At 39.0% G+C, this 21,243-nt stretch overlaps 1 protein-coding gene across 2 annotated transcripts in view; it reads right to left on the bottom strand.

Annotated features, from left to right (window-relative positions):
* mllt3 (MLLT3 super elongation complex subunit) overlaps positions 1-21,243 on the bottom strand; it is an 88,432-nt gene that overhangs the window by 61,124 nt on the left and 6,065 nt on the right. Inside the window, exons 1-2 of one of the 2 annotated variants that reach the window (XM_062994086.1) lie at positions 11,881-11,983; positions 11,323-11,503 (exon numbers count right to left, since the gene is read on the bottom strand). In XM_062994086.1, coding sequence (XP_062850156.1) covers positions 11,323-11,503; positions 11,881-11,892 — 193 coding nt within the window. In that variant the 5' untranslated portion in view covers positions 11,893-11,983. Of the gene's footprint in view, positions 1-11,322; positions 11,504-11,880; positions 11,984-21,243 lie in introns of those variants that run through there. The other variant, XM_062994087.1, reaches the window with a different exon arrangement.

A 21,243-nucleotide genomic window follows, 5' to 3' on the forward strand; every position in this document is an offset into this window, starting at 1 on the left:
TGTGATGGTTTCCCAACAAAATGAGAGAGAAAAATAAAAAGACCCCTTGGTAGTTACTTGTAGTGCTGACTTAAGCACATACATACAGGGGGACGCAGAGTTAACCGGTGGAGTCTACAAAAGGAAAGCAGACTTCATTTCTTGACAGCTTGGACAACTGTGACTTGCAGAAACACGACTGGCTGAACAAGTATCAGACAGGGTTTGAAAAATATGTGAGCATCAAGCTGATACGTCAGCAGTCTTTTACTCATTTAAAGTCATTTTATTATGTGTAGCATACTTCCACATTATGTTTGTTTGTTTATTAGGATTGTAACGTCATGTTTTACACTTTGGTTACATTCATGACAGGAACGGTAGTTACTCTTTACACAAGATTCATCAGTTCACAAGGTTATATCAAACACAGTCATGGACAATTTAGTGTCTCCAATTTACCTCACTTGCATGTCTTTGGACTGTGGGAGGAAACCCACGCAGACACGGGGAGAACATGCAAACTCCACACAGAAAGGACCCGGACCGGCCCCACCTGGGGATCGAACCCAGGACCCTCTTGCTGTGAGGCGACAGTGCTGCCCACTTAGCCACCATGCCGCCCCTACTTCCACATTAGAGTTGCTATTTTCCGTAAAGTGGTCCAAAGAAGGTTGCCAGGTGCAATGTTTTCCTGTAATAGAGGGTTATGTGAGATGCTGTGGGTTGATTTGGCCTAGTTTTTCTTCCTCATTACACCCATCCTGTTCACAATCTTAACATTAGTTATGAATACATGGTGCATCACTGAGTACTGTATCACTATTATTTATTCATTTATTCATTCATTGTCTGTTGGACTGTGGGAGGAAACCGGAGCTCCCGGAGGAAACACACACAGACACGGGAAGAACATGCAAACTCCACACAGAAAGGATCGAACAATTCCACCTGGGAATTGAACCCAGGACCTTCTTGCTGTGAGGTGACAGTGCTACCCACCGAGCCACCGTGTTGCGATTATTTATTTTTCATATTATTTAAAGCTAGAGCTTACCGCTTATGGAAAACTGGTAATAAATGTTTTACTGTATTATTTCAAGTATCCTAATAAACCATTGTCCTTCTGCCTCAAAATGATCACATCAAAGTCAGCGGTACACAGTCAGGTCTAATGTTACATGCATGTCTCTAAGGCAAAAATACAGTATTTAAAAGAGCTTGCTTTAAATTACGCTAACCCACTATCTCTGGGAGTCAGGGTTCGAATCCCCAGTGATGCCATCAGCTGGTCTGTGTCTATATATAGACAAGACATAGACAAGATTGGCTATGTCTGAAGGGGGAGGTGGCCGAGGTCCTGTGATGGATTGGTTTTCTGTCCAGGTTGTGTTACTGCACTGCGCCCAGTAATGCCAGGGATTCCTAGTCACAGTGACCCTATATATATATATATTACACACACCGATCAGGCATAACATTATAACCACCTTCTTGTTTCTACACTCACTGTCCATTTTATTAGCTCCACTTACCATATAGAGGCACTTTGTAGTTCTACAATTATTAACTGTAGTCCATCTGTTTCTCTGCATGCTTTGTTAGCCCCCTTTCATGCTGTTCTTCAATGGTCAGGACTCTCCCAGGACCACTACAGAGTAGGTATTATTTGGGTGGTGGATCATTCTCAGCACTGCAGTGACACTGACATGGTGGTGGTGTGTTAGTGTGTGTTGTGCTGGTATGAGTGGATATAAAGTAGAATAAAACAATGACAATGACAATGACATGGTGGTGGTGTGTTAGTGCGTGTTGTGCTGGTATGAGTGGATATAAAGTAGAATAAAACAATGACAATGACATGGTGGTGGTGTGTTAGTGCGTGTTGTGCTGGTATGAGTGGATATAAAGTAGAATAAAACAATGACAATGACATGGTGGTGGTGTGTTAGTGCGTGTTGTGCTGGTATGAGTGGATATAAAGTAGAATAAAACAATGACAATGACATGGTGGTGGTGTGTTAGTGCGTGTTGTGCTGGTATGAGTGGATATAAAGTAGAATAAAACAATGACAATGACATGGTGGTGGTGTGTTAGTGCGTGTTGTGCTGGTATGAGTGGATATAAAGTAGAATAAAACAATGACAATGACATGGTGGTGGTGTGTTAGTGCGTGTTGTGCTGGTATGAGTGGATATAAAGTGGAATAAAACAATGACAATGACAATGACATGGTGGTGGTGTGTTAGTGCGTGTTGTGCTGGTATGAGTGGATATAAAGTAGAATAAAACAATGACAATGACATGGTGGTGGTGTGTTAGTGCGTGTTGTGCTGGTATGAGTGGATATAAAGTAGAATAAAACAATGACAATGACATGGTGGTGGTGTGTTAGTGCGTGTTGTGCTGGTATGAGTGGATATAAAGTAGAATAAAACAATGACAATGACATGGTGGTGGTGTGTTAGTGCGTGTTGTGCTGGTATGAGTGGATATAAAGTAGAATAAAACAATGACAATGACAATGACATGGTGGTGGTGTGTTAGTGCGTGTTGTGCTGGTATGAGTGGATATAAAGTAGAATAAAACAATGACAATGACATGGTGGTGGTGTGTTAGTGCGTGTTGTGCTAGTATGAGTGGATATAAAGTAGAATAAAACAATGACAATGACATGGTGGTGGTGTGTTAGTGCGTGTTGTGCTGGTATGAGTGGATATAAAGTAGAATAAAACAATGACAATGACAATGACATGGTGGTGGTGTGTTAGTGCGTGTTGTGCTGGTATAAGTGGATATAAAGTAGAATAAAACAATGACAATGACATGGTGGTGGTGTGTTAGTGAGTGTTGTGCTGGTGTGAGTGGATATAAAGTAGAATAAAACAATGACAATGACATGGTGGTGGTGTGTTAGTGCGTGTTGTGCTGGTATGAGTGGATATAAAGTAGAATAAAACAAGGCACGTCAAATGTTCAGCGACGTGTGTTAACAAACAAACAAAGTCCAGTATGTCAGCAAATATATCACAATGCTGTTCCATTCAGAAAGCTATTTAAGCCCTCTAATCAATATGTGCGATAAAGTATTAGCTAGACCTTATTAGAATTAAAAGTACAAAAAATAAATCAACAGACCAGTCAGACAAACAGACAAAACCAGTCAATCCCAGCAGCCTCTCTGTGATGACAAAGAGAAAGTGTTCGCTGCCAAATTATAATTAGCTTACTAGGTGATGTTTTTTAAAACCTGGCACCATTGAATGCAGGTGAAATGTTTGTGAAAGGTGTCATGTTCCGGTCCATTTCTTTTTTTAGCTGGTTATCCTGCACCCCCCAAAAAACACACACTCCCCCTTCGGCTCCCATCACTAAATATCAGGTTTCCAAGGCTACACAGCATGGCTGCTAATCATAGTTTTTTTCTTTAAGCCTGGCAGATTTTTGAGTGTTTTAAATGTGTATAGCTTGGATGAATATTCCACATTGTGATATTCTTCATTCACCCAGATTTATATGCAATGCAACCTCTTTAACACACTAATGACATCATTGTAAATCATCAGGCTGCAAGCACTTAAAATGATGCGCATTATATATATATATATATATATATATATATATATATATATATATATATATATATATATATATATATATGTATAAATACAATATTTTTTGGAACGTTTCAGTTAGTTTTATGAATGAAAACACAAGCTCAGGCTCAGTCTGAATGAAGACGAGTGTAATAAACAAAGACTTCTTTTTTAAGCAAGCGACTGAGGTATTCAGCGTAATATAGAACAGCTGTCGGATCGGTGGTATCCAACGGTGGCATAAAAAAATCTATTAAAAAGTAGAAAAGCACAAGCAAGAGAAGGAGAAAGAATTACAGCTGTTCTCTTCCAGACAGGGCTGTTGGTTGTTGGTATTAAACTGTCAAACACATGCCCGTCTGTGAACAAGGTTTTCCTCCAACTTCCCTCCCAGCTCGTCTTGATGCCGGCTAGCGCTGATCAAAGCTTCCAGTCGGGAGGCCAAGCCGGAGGGGGGGAACGAAGCCTCCCAGGACCCCAAATAATAAGCCTGATTGTTTACGTTACATGCACTCCATAAATTCTGCCCCGTCTAAGAAGGCGGGTGATTCGTATTCAGCGTCCACAAAGTCCTGTTGTAGATTAGTCAGTGAAGTGCAAGAAGTCTTAGAGAGCTAAGTCAAGACTTATGGCTAGTGCAGTTTGAAGTTAAAGATCTGTAGGTACAAATCCATTGCTGAATGACTGATATGCTCTGTCCTGTTAGGTAGATACACAAAACTAAATGAGATACTGACGCATCTGATCTATAAAACACACAAGATTAATCATAAAAAAAAAAAAAAAATCATACTACCTAAAGTTTATTGTACGAGGGTTCTTCAAAAAGTTTCTGCACTTTTTTAAACTATATTTATTAGGAATTTAAGAAACAAATTACATCACTTTTCTATATATTCACCTTCCAATGCATTTTTCCCAGCGTCGTACCAACTTTTTAATGCCATCAGCAAAAAATTTTATTGGTTGTGCGTATAGCCACTGATGCACCGCTGCTTTCACATCATCATCACATGAAAATCTTTTTCCCCTTAAAGCTTCTTTAAGCGTCCAAAAAGGTGGAAATCAGATGGCGCTAAATCCGGACTATAAGCTCTCTCTCAGACTCTCAGACACCACCAATTACTACTCCTCCCACCCTCACCGCTTCCAACTAAAATATAAAAGTGCGGAAACTTTTTGAAGATCCCTCGTATTAACCTGCATGTAAAGAGTCTTTTCAGTTTAGACAAAAGTTTAGATTAAGTGTTAAGGGTTTAAGTTTAGAGTTTAGATTAATTATACATTGTACTGATGACTGACAAAGAAAAAAGAAGATCAACATGACGTATTGGCCAATCAGAAGCCTTGAAAATCTTCAATCCACCTTGCAATACAAGTCTCTGTATACATAATTCTAGATTTATTCCCCTTTATCATTCTATCTAATCGTTTCCAATTCCCTACCGAGAATTCATATTTGCTTGCACAAGCCCCGATCTGATCAAGAGTCACCACATGCCGCATCCTACATATGACCAATCTGCAGCCACTTCTTGTCACCGGCCAGTGTTGGATTCCCACACAGAGCCGTATTGTGTATGGAAAGCCATTTTTGTTAATTTCAAATTATGGGATGGATCCTTGCATCCAGTTAACATCTGTGAGGAACTTCCCTGAGTCTGGGTAAGCTTCCGATGGGTACTTGGATTACTTGAATTCCAAGAAACATGCAGAATTGCCTATAGGTGTGAGTTAATATGTGAGTGTGTAATGCCATGCAGTGGACTCATATATGTAGATGTATTCCTGCGTTCCACCTAGTATTTTAGGGTGGCAACACCAGGAAAATGGCCAGAATGAGGTATGAGTAAGGAATAAATAAACAAATGCACCTTTATTTGTTATGTATAGAGATACACGTGTACAGTACAATGAAACTTTTTCTGTATCTCCAAGCTTGTTTGAAAGCTGAGGTCAGAGTGCAGGTCAGCTATGGTACCGAGAGCATCAAGGCCCTTGCTCAAGAGCCCAACAGTGGCTGCGTAGCAGATCCGGGATGACAAGCACAGCTCAAACCTTTTAAAACCACACATACTGCCATAGCACTCTTTAAATATCTGCATATTAAAGCAACTGCTTGATTACATGTACACTACACCAGTGGTTCTCAACCAATGAGCCTAGATGGGGGTCTTATTGCATTTAATTGAGAAGAGTAATGGGATGGGAAAATCAATATACTATTAGCATACAGGACATTTCTTGTCATGATATATATGTCGATTTTAAACTGCCTATAGCCTGTTAGGTCTTTAGGAATGAACACATATTTAATTTGCCCACCACAAAAGTGCAAAGGTCACTGGATGGCAACTATGACAGACTCCGATTCAGCTGTTGAAGCAGATCCTGCTGAAGTAGACCAAGATGAGGAAGCTCCCACCACCCACTACATCAACCAAAACCAGAAAATACCAAGATATACACCTTCAGCATGGATTCATCAAATTTACCATGAGCAGAAACACAATACCTTTTATCCTTGCTAAAAGCATAAGAATAACATCATAACCCGTGTCAAGGGGGTCCCAGAAGATATTTTGAACACAGCGGGGACTAAGAGGGAAGAAAACATTTGAGAACCCCTGCACTACACTATCGAAAGTCTGATTAATAAATGAGTTACATAGCCAAGTTGTTAATATTATTAGTTTTTTGATTATCTCTTTATGAGGACCCCGAAGGCGCAAGGAGGGTGTATAATCAGCGTTGATAACCCCACCCCTTAATCAGGTCTTTTTTCCGCCCAGCAGACTGGAAGGCATTAACCTATTGTGCCTGCTAGAAGGTGTCCAGTTGACCAGTAGCAGAGTCGAGATTCAAACCCGGGAGCTTAGAATCTCGGTGCTGGTGTGCTAGAGATTATCCTGCCCTATATAGCCAAGGTTTTAATAAATTCCTGTCTACCTAATACAGACACTAATTCAGTCAAATAATTTACTACAAAACATTTCATTTCTTCTGCCACAGTAATAAAAAACAAGAATGTTCAGAAACTCTCAGAGATTTAAAATTTGGCATGAAAACAAGCGCAAACACATCACGTACATTTCAGTACTAGTTTGGAAGAATTGCTTAGGAGATGCCATACAGCAGGATTTATTAGAGGTTAAGTATCCTGCTGGTTTTTTAAAAGGACTCGCAGCACATTTGTCGAGGAACGGAGGCAGGGTCAGGGTTAAAGGCTGGGATGTTAAAAAATGCCTGCATTTGGTACAGCTCCCTGTCATCACAAGCCGGAGATCATGATTCAAATGCTTTTTTTTTTAAATACTAAATGTAATGCTTCGAGGGAAAAAAATGTCCAAGAAAATTTCAGCATGCTGTCAAGGACCCACATAGACCCCCCCAACACACACATACATACACACACACACACACCTTGTCCTATAGAACACTTCCCCAGTGGAACTAATGTAAACATGAAAATCCAGGTTTTTCCGCACTATAAATCAAGTCCATTAAGGTACAGAGCAAATTAGGTGAGGAAAGTTGGAACAATTACCCTACTTTACCAAGTCAGGCATTATGAACAGATTACCTTCATTGATAAGTTCCATTTAAAGAATAATTCATTTCATTTAAGCTAGAACACACAACACGCCTAGATTGAATTATTTATTTCCTTTTTTTAAGCAAGTTACAATGTTACACTATTAATTGTACAAGTTATTTCAATGACAACTGCTTCCTTTTCAATGTGGAAGGGAACAGAGATGAAAAAGATCACCAATTATATTATTAACAAGTCAGAAAGCCTAAAAACAAAGCAAGTACCAACCTTTCCTTAAATGAAGCTGATAAACTATTATAAAAACTGCCAATGTAAAGCAGTAGCTCTGATATTTGGAACAAAATAAAAAGTCACATACACACAAAAAAAAGCCAATTAGGCAAACACTTTCAGTAGCTGAAGCATCAGTTACTTTCTTTTCCCAAAACAAACAGTAGTTTTTAGTTTTATTTAAGCAAATCATGTTTTCTACACGCGTTTCTGTAAATTAGACTGACATACTAAGAACGGGAGGTCTGGTTTAACTGGGACACCCTGAGCACAATGCAGGAATACTTTGGACAGCACACCGATCCATTGCAAGGATCTGGCTAACCCATTTCATGTCTACGTAGACGCCCGTCAGCCAACAATACAGCTGAGATTCAAATCTGGATGCCAGTGATTGTGGGTGAGCATAATAGACAGCTGTGCCACCCAAGCGCAAAGCGAGAGAATGTTGGAGGTAATTTAACTTCACAGATAAACTACAAATATTGATGTTTAAATCATTATGGCTTTACATTTTTGCACTTAAACCACAATGAATAACTATATGCATATTTTGCCCCTCTGAAGACTCCACTAGTCATTTTTTTACCTAGAAGCTATTCAACTCTTGTTGCCATGCCAGCAGCATAATAAAATCAGAAATCCTGTGCTCAGGTGTTTGTGATTATTCCAGTGACATCTCCGCTACAACTGCTCACCATGGGTAAACACCTAAAGACACATTGCAGTTAGGTTGCTCCATATTGCAGCATGACCTGCATCATTTACCCAAATTTATTCTGGTTAAATTATTGGGCTTCATTTAACAAAATAGAATTTGTAAAGGTCTTACTAGCTTTGGATTATTGTTAAGGCCAGTAGTTCAGAATTCTGTTACACCTTGTTAAGATCCAGACACTAAAGAAAAAGCTCACCCTCAGGAGTGCTCGCGCTAACGTGAGAAAGGTGTACCCGTACCAAGTTGTTTGTAATTAGGACAGACTTGGGTTGGCATTTTGCCCAGCACTTGTTTCCTCAGCCCAAACTCAAAAGTAGCAGAGCAGCAGCAAGTGTGCTTCAAAGCAAGAAATATCTTAATTGATCCCTTCCGTTCTGCAGAGGGGGCATTGCTCCCCCCCAAACTAAACTCAAATGTAGTTCTTTTATTTTTGACTTTGCTATCCAGTCATGCTTATGAACAGAAAAAGGTAACACACTTGGCTAATGTGTGTTCAAACTAAACCACTAAACATGGACTTCCCACCTGATAGATGACTTAAAATTATTCAACTACAAAATCACCAAACATGGACAGCAAGCGTGTCTAGACACTATAATAAACACCAGCGATGCTTCAAATCCCACATACCCTGACTCTCACACTGATTGAACTCCAATTGGACATGTCACCAATCAAATACATAATATTTGACTACATATACATGTATATATATTTACACTTAAAGCAGTAAGCAGAAGCTACAAACCAAGGAAAGTTAGGAGTCTTGCTCAAGTGCCCCAACAGTGGCAACCTGGAGTGGTGGGGCTTAAACCAGCAATCTTATGATTACTCATTACTAGTCCATTCCCTTAACTGCTAAGCTAACACTACTCTATTAATACCTTACACACTGAAACCTTTTCGTTACTTACAATATGACATCGGTGAAATTTAAGACATTTTAGAAAACACACTCCTGGGCAAAAATAGGCAAAACACAGAGGATATCTTTAAAGATTTTGAACAACCACAAGCTGGAGTTTTATATCAAACATTTAAATCGTTTTATGCTTTTATATGACTATTTGGGTCCATTTCCCTTTTATCAGCTCACCCCTAAAAGTAAACAGCAGCAACGAGCAGTGATGAGCAAATGGTATGACAGTTCTCAGGAGTGCATTTTCTTAATTCTTGCTCATTTTCTGCCCAATGACTCGTGTTAGTACCATTAAAAGCACATTTGTGTTTGGCCCATTTTTGTGTATTATAGTGTCTAAAATCAGTGAAACCACTAACACACTAAATGCAAAGTTGTTATGAAACGCATATGTGCATGATTTTCTTATTTTGTTCTAGATATGAATACTTTTGCACATAACTGTATGTGCATATATTGTTTAAGAAAAGTGTTCTGCATGACTGGTTATGAGTTTTTTGGCAAAACTGTCACAATAACGACATTTCAATTCACGACAATCATGCAATCAACTGTAATTTATTTATTTATTTTTTGCTTTCCACTTCTACTTACATAAACTGTAACCACAGCATAAGCACAAGCATTTATCACATTGACACCAATAGCAAACAATTTCAATTCAACCACAGAAGACAGATAAATACAACTTAACTGTAAAACGTAAACGTAATAATCACACAAATTGATGACTGGAGAAAAACATTGTACTACAGTAACTGAACTAAACATTACTACACTACACAATAAAACAGTCAAGCTGAGAAACGAAACATCTTTTATTGAAGCCTTTATAATAACAGTTATTAGGACCGAACCATTCATCTTGGCCAGGGCTGCAGTGAGTCCAGCACTAACCAGAAACAATAGGCATAGCAGAATCAATCTATTTTAGGTCAACATGCTTACAGTTAGGGGAAATTTAGAGTAGCCTGCAGACATTAGAAGAACATGCAAACCTTTTCACACAGAGTAACTGGTGCTGAGTATCGAACCCAAGTACTTAGGACCTATGTTGCTGTGCAGAACCCATTCATCCATGCATTCAGCCAAGTTTGAGACCCAATGGCATAACCAAGTGTATTAATATTTGTGTCATTTATTGCAAATCACCTTCAGTTTATTATACTCGCGCTGCTCATCATATTTCACTGAAGGTTCCTAAAATGAACACCATTTTTGGTCAGTCATCATTTCAAGTGGCTGCAGCCATAGACTGGAACAAACTGCAAGAAACTCTAAGGCTGGATAAATTTATTTCTAAGACAACTTTAAAAAAAAAAATTACAAATTACAGATATCTTAAGAGATACATGCAGCTGTATGACAAATTGATTCTTCTTTTATACTGTTGCTGGGTGATTTGACTATGTGTTGTGTATTGTATTGTGATCATTGTTGTTTGTTTTCAATGTCTTATGTAAATTTGTTTGTATGATTGTTCCCCAAGAGGCTTTGCCTTTTGCCAGGCTGCCATTGTACATAAGAAGCAGCTCCTAATGACTTGCCTGGTTAAATAAAGGTTAAATAAATAATTTTAAAAAAAACCCAGAAACAATACGCATAGCAGAATCAATCTATTGTAGGTCAACATGCTTACAGTTAGGGTAAATTAAGAGTAGCCAATACATCAAGAAGGTCATCAAGAGTACCCATAAGAAAAACCATGCAGGCATTAGAAGAACATGCAAACCTTTTCACACAGAGTAACTGGTGCTGAGTATCGAACCCAAGTACTTAGGACCTATGTTGCTGTGCAGAACCCATTCATCCATGCATTCAGCCAAGTTTGAGACCCAATGGCATAACCAAGCGTGAACAAATCACCAGCTCAGTTACCAGGACAGGCAGATTGTGTCTTGTTGCAATCTTTTGTTTATTCTTGCCAAGCAAGTGACTAACTTGGCTGATGACATTGCCAGCACTATTACATCCATAAACCATTAATGCATTTAATTAATACATAGCGCAACAATCACTTACTAAATAATATCAGGCTTGTCGGGTTTATGTTTTCTGGCAAGCCAAAAGCACACTAGAGAACCAGCTTTTCTAATTTTGATTTGTCAACCTCTTAGCATCATAGGGTCCAGAAATCTATCACTGCCAAAATAATCAGATAAAAGCGCACAGCCAATGCATCAAAACCGTACGCACAGATCTACACCCAACCACAAAACAAGCAGCAACACTATTCTAATTCATCAGAACGCCACTGAAGGGTTTATTTAGACTGGACCTACCTCTTTTTGGTTTAGGGAAACTTTCGTGCAGATGAAAGACCACTTTCTCCACAAAGTGCTGGATGTTGGTGTGCTCCGGCCCGCGGACGAACACCATCCAGTCGTGAGTGAAGCCCTCCGCGGTGGGTTTCTTGCGGACCTGAGCGCGGTGGCCGAGCTCCAGCTTCACCTGAACTGCACCCTGCAACACCACCAACCAACGCTTTATAAAACATCCTGATCGTTACACAGTTCTGCAAACTAATTCATGTGCATTTTAAACAGTGCATGTAGTAAAGAACATTTTGACGCTTTACATTTTTTCTTACTGAATGTTCTTATTAAAATGCATGTAGTTTAAAACCCAGGTCCTTCTTTCAATGTGCGCAATAAATATCCAGCCACTGAACTCCTCTCCATCTTTACTGTACTTACACAGTCTACCGGTGCAAAATACCGGTGCTTGGGTTTTGGAGATTCTCATCCGCGTTTAGCGCATTCGTCTCCACTGCTATTCAAATAAAGAAAAAAATCAAACAATCGGGCAGTCTTCGTGCAAGCAGATAGAGCTGTACTTACCGAGCTGGCCATTCTCCAGGCCCAGGAATAATTCTATTTCATTGAATATTGAGTTGATATAAGGACACCACGGACTGCGGCCGGCTGACGGCGGACATGGTCTCTTAATTGAGCCGCAGCCCGAGTTTGAAGGAGTGGAGTGAAGTGAAGTGAGACGCATGCGCTCTGCAGTACCACGACTCGCTCCGCAAGAGGGCGACCTGATTGGCTGAGGACGAATACACACACTACCCTACTAACTAGTATAAACACACACACACACACACTACCCTTCTAACTAGTATAAACACACACTACCCTACTAAACAGTAATTCACACACTACCCTTCTAACTAGTATAAACACACACACACACTACCCTTCTAACTAGTATAAACACACACACTACCCTTCTAACTAGTATAAACACACACACACACACTACCCTTCTAACTAGTATAAACACACACTACCCTACTAAACAGTAATTCACACACTACCCTTCTAACTAGTATAAACCCACACACACACTACCCTTCTAACTAGTATAAACACACACTACCCTACTAAACAGTAATTCACACACTACCCTTCTAACTAGTATAAACACACACACACACACTACCCTTCTAACTAGTATAAACACACACACACATACACACTACCCTACTAACTAGTATAAATACACACACTACCCTTCTAAACAGTATAAATACACACACTACCCCTCTAATTAGTATAAACACACACACACACTACCCTTCTAACTAGTATAAACACACATTACCCTACTAAACAGTAATACACACACTACCCTTCTAACTAGTATAAACACACACACACACTACCCTTCTAACTAGTATAAAAACACACTACCCTACTAAACAGTAATTCACACACTACCTTTCTAACTAGTATAAACACACACACACACTACCCTTCTAACTAGTATAAACACACACACACTACCCTACTAAACAGTAATTCACACACTACCCTTCTAACTAGTATAAACACACACACACACACACACACTACCATTCTAACTAGTATAAACACACACTACCCTACTAAACAGTAATTCACACACTACCCTTCTAACTAGTATAAACACACACACACACACACTACCCTTCTAACTAGTATAAACACACACACACACACACTACCCTTCTAACTAGTATAAACACACACACACTACCCTACTAAACAGTAATTCACACACTACCCTTCTAACTAGTATAAACACACACACACACACTACCCTTCTAACTAGTATAAACACACACTACCCTACTAAACAGTAATTCACACTCTACCCTTCTAACTAGTATAAACACACACACACACACACACACACACACACTACCCTTCTAACTAGTATAAACACACACACACACACTACCCTTCTAACTAGTATAAACACACACTACCCTACTAAACAGTAATTCACACACTACCCTTCTAACTAGTATAAACACACACACACACACACACACACACACTACCCTTCTAACTAGTATAAACACACACATACACACTACCCTACTAACTAGTATAAACACACACACACACTACCCTACTAAACAGTAATTCACACACTACCCTTCTAACTAGTATAAACACTTGGAGTAACAGGTTCAGCATGGCAATGGATGGCCTCCTACCTCAAAGGGCGCTCCTACCAAGTGTCATGGAGGGGATCCATAACTCCCCCATGTACTCTCTCAACCGGTGTTCCTCAGGGCTCTGTACTTGGCCCACTTCTTTTCTCTATCTACACCCGCTCTCTGGGTAAGGTCATAGCCTCCCATGGCTTCTCCTACCACTCCTATGCAGATGACACTCAGCTCGTTCTGTCATTCCCTCCTTCAGACACACAAGTCTCAGCTCGCATCTCAGCATGTCAGCTCATCATCTGAAAGTTAATCCCAGCAAGACAGAGATGTTGCTCATTCCCGGAGATCAGTCTCCAACCCAGGACCTAGTCATCTGTCTTGATGACTCCCAGATCAGACCATCTGATAAGGTAAGAAGCCTTGGTGTTGTCCTGGATAACCAGCTGACCTTCTCTCCTTACATAGCCCACATGACAAGATCGTGCCGGTTCCTCCTGTACAACATCAGGAAGATTCGACCATTTCTCTCCAGGGAAGCTACCCAGATTCTGGTCCAATCACTTGTAATCTCACGGTTGGACTACTGCAACTCCCTCCTGGCAGGAGCTCCCATGTCCACTATTAAACCCTTGCAGCTCATTCAAAATGCAGCTGCCCGTCTGGTTTTTAACCAGCCCAAACACTGCCACATCACCCCACTGCTGCGTTCTCTTCACTGACTTCCTGTAGCTGCACGCATTCAGTTTAAAACACTGATGCTCGCCTACAAAGCCAAAAATGGACCAGCCCCAAGTTACCTTCGTGGTCTAATCAAACCCCGCTCTGTACCATGCAACCTCCGAGCCACTAGTCTCGCTCGAATTGAGCCTCCACCCAGGACTAAAGGAAGACAAGCATCAAGGCTCTTCTCTGTTCTAGCACCCAAGTGGTGGAATGAACTTCCTCTGTCTGTCCGAACATCTGAGTCTCTTGCTGTCTTTAAAAAACGATTAAAAACCCACCTTTTTACTAAGCACTTAAGCTGACTTATTTACTAACATTTTTTTTCCATTTCCAAAAAAAAAAAAAAAAAAACTTGTGTTCTTTGACTGTTGTTTACTAAAACTTGAGAAATGAAATGTTTACTATGGAGGCACTTCTGTAAGTCGCTCTGGATAAGAGCGTCTGCTAAATGCAGAAAATGTAAATATAAACACACACACACACACTACCCTTCTAACTAGTATAAACACACACACACACACACTACCCTTCTAACTAATATAAACACACTCACACACACACTACCCTTCTAACTAGTATAAACACACACACACACACACACACACACACACACTACCCTACTAAACAGTAATTCACACACTACCCTTCTAACTAGTATAAACACACACACATACACACTACCCTACTAAACAGTATAAAAACACACTACCCTTTTAACTAGTATAAATACACATTACCCTTCTAACTAGTATAAATACACATTACCCTACAAAACAGTATACACACACTACCCTTCTAACTAGTATAAACACACACACCACCCTTCTAACTAGTATAAATACACACTACCCTACTAAGCAGTATAAACACACACACACACTACCCTTCTAACTAGTATAAACACACACACATACACACTACCCTACTAACTAGTATAAATAAGCACTACCCTACTAAACAGTATAAAAACCCACTACACTTTTAACAAGTATAAATACACATTACCCTTCTAACTAGTATAAATACACACTACCCTACAAAACAGTATACACACACTACCCTTCTAACTAGTGTAAACACACACACTACCCTTCTAACTAGTATAAACACACACACCACCCTTCTAACTAGTATAAATACACACTACCCTACTAAGCAGTATAAATACACACACTACCCTTTTAACTAGTATAAATACACAAGCTACCCTACTAACTAGTATAAACACACACACACCACCCTACTAAACAGTATAAATACACACACTACCCTTCTAACTAGTATAAATACACACTACCCTACTAAACAGTATAAATACACACAGTACCCTTCTAACTAGTATAAACACACATTACCCTACTAACTGGTATAAACACACACACTACCCTTCTAACTAGTATAAACACACATTACCCTTCTAACTAGTATAAACACACACTACCCTTCTAACTAGTATAAATACACACTACCCTACTAAACAGTATAAATACACACACTACCCTTCTAACTAGTATAAACACCCAATACCCTTCTAACTACGTAGTATAAACACACACACACACACACTACCCCTCTAACTAGTATAAACACACATTACCCTTCTAACTAGTATAAACACAAATTACCCTTCTAACTAGTATAAACACACACACTACCCTTGTAACTAGTGTAAATACACACAATACCCTACTAAAGCAGTATAATACACACACTACCCTACTAAACAGTATAAATACACACACTACCCTTCTAACTAGTATGAAAACCCACACACACACTACCCTTCTAACTAGTATAAATACACACACTACCCTACTAAACAGTAATACACACACTACCCTTCTAACTAGTATAAATACACACACTACCCTACTAAACAGTATAAATACACACACCACCCTTCTAACTAGTATAAAAACACACACACACACACACTACCCTTCTAACTAGTATAAATACACACTACCCAACTAAACAGTAATACACACACTACCCTTCTAACTAGTATAAATACACACACTACCCTACTAAACAGTAATACACACACTATCCTTCTAACTAGTATAAATACACACACTACCCTACTAAACAGTATAAATACACACACTACCCTTCTAACTAGTATAAAAACACACACACACACACTACCCTTCTAACTAGTATAAATACACACACTACCCTACTAAACAGTAATACACACACTACCCTACTAAACAGTATAAATACACACACTACCCTTCTAACTAGTATAAAAACACACACTACCCTTCTAACTAGTATAAATTCACACTACCCTACTAAGCAGTATAAATACACACACTACCCTACTAACTAGTATAAATACACGATACCCTACTAACTAGTATAAATACACACACACACACACACTACCCTTCTAACTAGTATAAATACACACTACCCTACTAAACAGTATACATAAACACACTACCCTACTAACTAGTATAAATACACATGATACCCTTCTAACTGGTATAAACACACACACACTACCCTTCTAACTAGTATAAATACACACTACCCTACTAAACAGTATACATAAACACACTACCCTACTAACTAGTATAAATACACATGATACCCTTCTAACTGGTATAAACACACACACACTACCTTTCTAACTAGTATAAATACACACTACCCTACTAAACAGTATAAATACACACACTACCCTTCTAACTAGTATAAATACACACACACACTACCCTTCTAACTAGTATAAATACACACCACCCTACTAAACAGTATAAATACACACACTACCCTCCTAACTAGTATAAATACACACACACTACCCTTCTAACTAGTATAAATACACACTACCCAACTAAACAGTATAAATACACACACTACCCTTCTAACTAGTATAAATACACACACACACTACTCTTCTAACCAGTATAAATACGCACACCACCCTACTAACTAGTATAAATACACAAGCTATCCTACTAACTAGTACAAATACACACACTTTTAACCAGTATGTGAATAGGGCGCCACTTTTTAGTATGGTAGAACAAAGAAACTTACTTTATTCAAATTCAATAATAACAATAAAACAAAACCCATTGATTAAGACAGTAAAATATCCTAAAATATTTTCAGGAAAACAAGTTAATATTTTACTGATATGCTATTTTTACTTAAAAGGTTTAAATTGAGTGGTATGGTGGCTTGGTGGGTAGCACTGCTGCCTCACAGCAAGAAGGTCCTGGGTTCATAGCCAATAGCCAATCATGTCTGTATGTAAACACCCAACCGACCAATAGCCGGTCCACTGGGGAGTCGAACCTTAGGCCCCAGTGATAGTGGGCTGCACCACCCGAGTGTCTGACAGAATATTCAGAAATTAGAAAAGCCTTTTTTAATGTAAGGAATTATTATTATTGTTATTATTGGTAGTAGTGTTCATTCATTCATTTTCTGTTTTACCACCGTTTTGTCCTACTTAGGGTCAAGGTGGGTACCCCGGAGAGGTCGCCAGTCTATCACAGGGCAAACACACTTACACACACATTCACACACAGACTCATACCTAACGAGAAGAGAACTTTGTGAACTTTTGTTTTTTTAAGTATAGAGACGTGAATGAATAAATTAATGGGAATTTAAAAATAATTATGTTCAAATAATACTGGTTCAAGCCCCACCACTGCAAGGTTGACATCCTTGAGCAAGGCTCTTAACCATTAATTGCTTAGATTGTGTCCTGTCACAATTGTAAGCGGTTTTGGATAAAAGTGCTGCTGAGTGCCATAAATGTAAATGTACATGTAAATTAGTAACCACCTAATTCTAATCAGGCTACCACCCCTGCCCCCCCACACACACACACACTCACAACTAACAGCTCGGGCAATTTAGATTAGCCAATCCACTTATGAATTTTGAAGAAGGACACAGCTACTTGTAAAACTCCTCACACACTGTTACCAGAGGTGAAGTATAAACCTGAGTCCCTTAATCCCTGGTGCTGTGTGGCAAAATATATACTTATCAACTAAAAACAACTCTACAGCTGTCAGTTGTTATTTTTCTGTTATGTGACAGCAGCAAAATGTGTAAAACCATAGACAAAAAATTGGTATTGCATTGGTATTCTCATCTTTGGGCGGCACGGTGGCTTGGTGGGTTGCACTGTCACCTCACAGCTAGAAGGTCCTGGGTTTGATTCCCAGGTGGGGCGATCTGGGTCCTTTATGTGTGGAGTTTGCATGTTCTCCCTGTGTCTTTGTGGGTTTCCTTCGTGAGCTCCGGTTTCCTCCCACAGTCCAAAGTCGTGCAAGTGAGGTGAATTGGAGATACAAAATTGTCCATGACTGTGTTTGACATTAAACACTTGAACTGATTAATTTTGTGTAACGAGTAACTACCGTTTCTGTCATGAATGTAACCAAAGTGTAAAACATGATGTTAAAATCCTAATAAATTATTATCATCTTAAACTGGTTTTATGAACATGCCGTGGCATGCCATGAGTTTAGCGCAGTTCAGTGGTCTCCCCAGTCACAAGATCTAAATCTATTAGAACATTTTTGAGATGTGGTAACACTGAATATTCACAGCTTGAATGTGCACCAGACAAACTGGCAGCGTAAATAATTATGAAATTAATACCACACATGAACAAGGTTGTTTTGAGAGCAAATAGGTTTCTACCCAGTATTAGTTTGGTGTTCCTAATAAAGTGATACTCACAATCAAAATAACTGCTTACATCACATTGAGACAAATGGACATATTTTTGTTTATGGTCATTTATGAATTCTGTCATCTAAAGTGTGAAATAGAAACTGTAATTTAGAATAAAAAGACAAACAAATAGTCACACTTGTATCATAATTATCTGAGAAATAGTTTTACATATAGTAATTACATAAGCATACAGTGTAAAATCAAGAATCCTGTTGAAGAAATACCACATATATTTATTTGAACAATCACTATATGGCAAACAGTATATAAACAACTGACCAAGTGCTTGTTGGACATCCTGTTTCTAAATAGCAGGCTTAAATATGCCGTTCATTTAGTCAAAAGAACAATTGCGAGCTCAAACACTGAACCTGGACTAGATGGCTTGGTTTGCAATAAGCATTCAAATGAATCCCAAATGTATTTAGTGGGTTGAGGCCAGGTCTTTAAACAGGACACTGAAGTTCCTCCACACCAAACTGTCATACCAGGACTTTATGAATCTATAGATAATCTAGAGCAGATGGAATGCCTTTTCATACAATAATATGTTTTTCCCCAGATATCACAGCATTAGCTGAATGGCAAAGCTGTACCCACAACTTTCTAGTTGGTAACTCACAGCTCTACCCACTAGGCTACCACTGTTCACTGAATCTCACATTGTACACAGGGGCACGGTCATGTTGAACAAGAAAGAGTCTTTCTCAAACTAGTGTCTCACTCATGTTTATTTAATTTGCAAATAATTAATTATTATTAACCCCCAGTTTTCCTCCAAATCTAGTCATATCCAATTACCTGATTTATATTTCACCTCTACTGCTGCAGACCTCCACTTCTGACTGAGGAGGGCCTTGACTAACACACAGCCCCTCCAACATGTGCAGTAGCATATCACTTCTTTTTCACCTGCACAAGGTGGGTTCATATGGAGATCTGTGTTTCACACAGGGAGTCACACACTGATCTCCATTATCCGCTGTCTCATTGTGCAGACTCCATCGATCAGCCAGCAGAGATCATAATTGCAGCAGTTATGAGAAATCCCTACTGCCCTCCCTCCCTCTGATGAGACAATCATTGTCCGTGTAGGCACTTGATATTTGCAGGTTTAAGATATCAGCACTGGTGGGCTAGTGGGCCATGTGATTTTAAACAAGCTTTAGAATACTGATGAATTTTAAATGATTGTTCCTACAATGTTGAACTGAATGAATGGAGTCTCCTTTAGTATTGGCCTATTGTACACAAGAACAAATGCTTTAGTCATTAACAGTCACAGTCAGTTACAATATTGTACATATCCCTAATCAAATCTTTGAATAATACAAAAAAACCTACGACAAATTGGTATTGATTTGTAATCATTTACAATGATTTTTTACATGCCCCCTTTTTACCAAGTGTGCCAGTATTGCTATAGCTTGCTATAATGCATTAGTCAGCTACTGAAGTAAAGCAATGGTAGATCTACAGTGCAGACCACACTTCACGGTCACAAGCAGCTCACAGATGGCTGGCTGAGACTGACTGCTGTAAACCCTACTGAGACCACATGCTGTGAACATTTACATAGCTTAGTTTAACACTGAATGTATTTGAATGTCTTTTGCAACTAATATAGACAGACTTTTGGTTTGCTATTTATTTTGTCATCAGTGGACATTAACCCCTCTACAGTAAAATTTCACAGCTACTCTACATTTCATTCTGAAACTGCACTGAAGAGGATACCTATTTCAGTACTGCAACCCTTCAGGGAAAAAAACATATTTTGCTTGCACTAATATGCCAACTTTCAGCATTTATGCTAATCCTACATCTAGTAAATCAGATCCTATATTCACTGATGACTGCCAGATGTATTTGCCAGATGTTTCAAGTTTTTTCAGCTGTGCACAAATGTAACTTTGCTGGGAATTTCTGGAAAATCAGTGGCTTACTAAGCCTAACATTTCAGTAGGTTGTACAATTGGATAGACCAGTAACTGGTCATTACTACCCTTTCATTGATTACTACAACCGTTATTGACATGATTCACCTCTGCGACTTGAGACAATGTTATATTGTTTACTGGTAATAACTTTAAAATTGTTGTGTCATATTCAGTGGCGGCTCCTGCCAAATCTCAAATTGTTGCGATGATGGCCAAGGTGACCCGTTCAATGGATAAATTAAAGGTTAAATAACTAACATCTTAAGTCATCTGTCAGTTTGCCCTCATAAATAACTTTGAACATGGAGAGAGACCAGCCTTACCATTAATCATAAAATTAAGTAAAGCCTTCACCCTAACAATTTAATTCAGTCTTCATCAGATAG

The sequence above is a fragment of the Trichomycterus rosablanca genome, chromosome 4, assembly GCF_030014385.1.
Source record: "Trichomycterus rosablanca isolate fTriRos1 chromosome 4, fTriRos1.hap1, whole genome shotgun sequence".
NCBI classification, from domain to species: domain Eukaryota; kingdom Metazoa; phylum Chordata; class Actinopteri; order Siluriformes; family Trichomycteridae; genus Trichomycterus; species Trichomycterus rosablanca.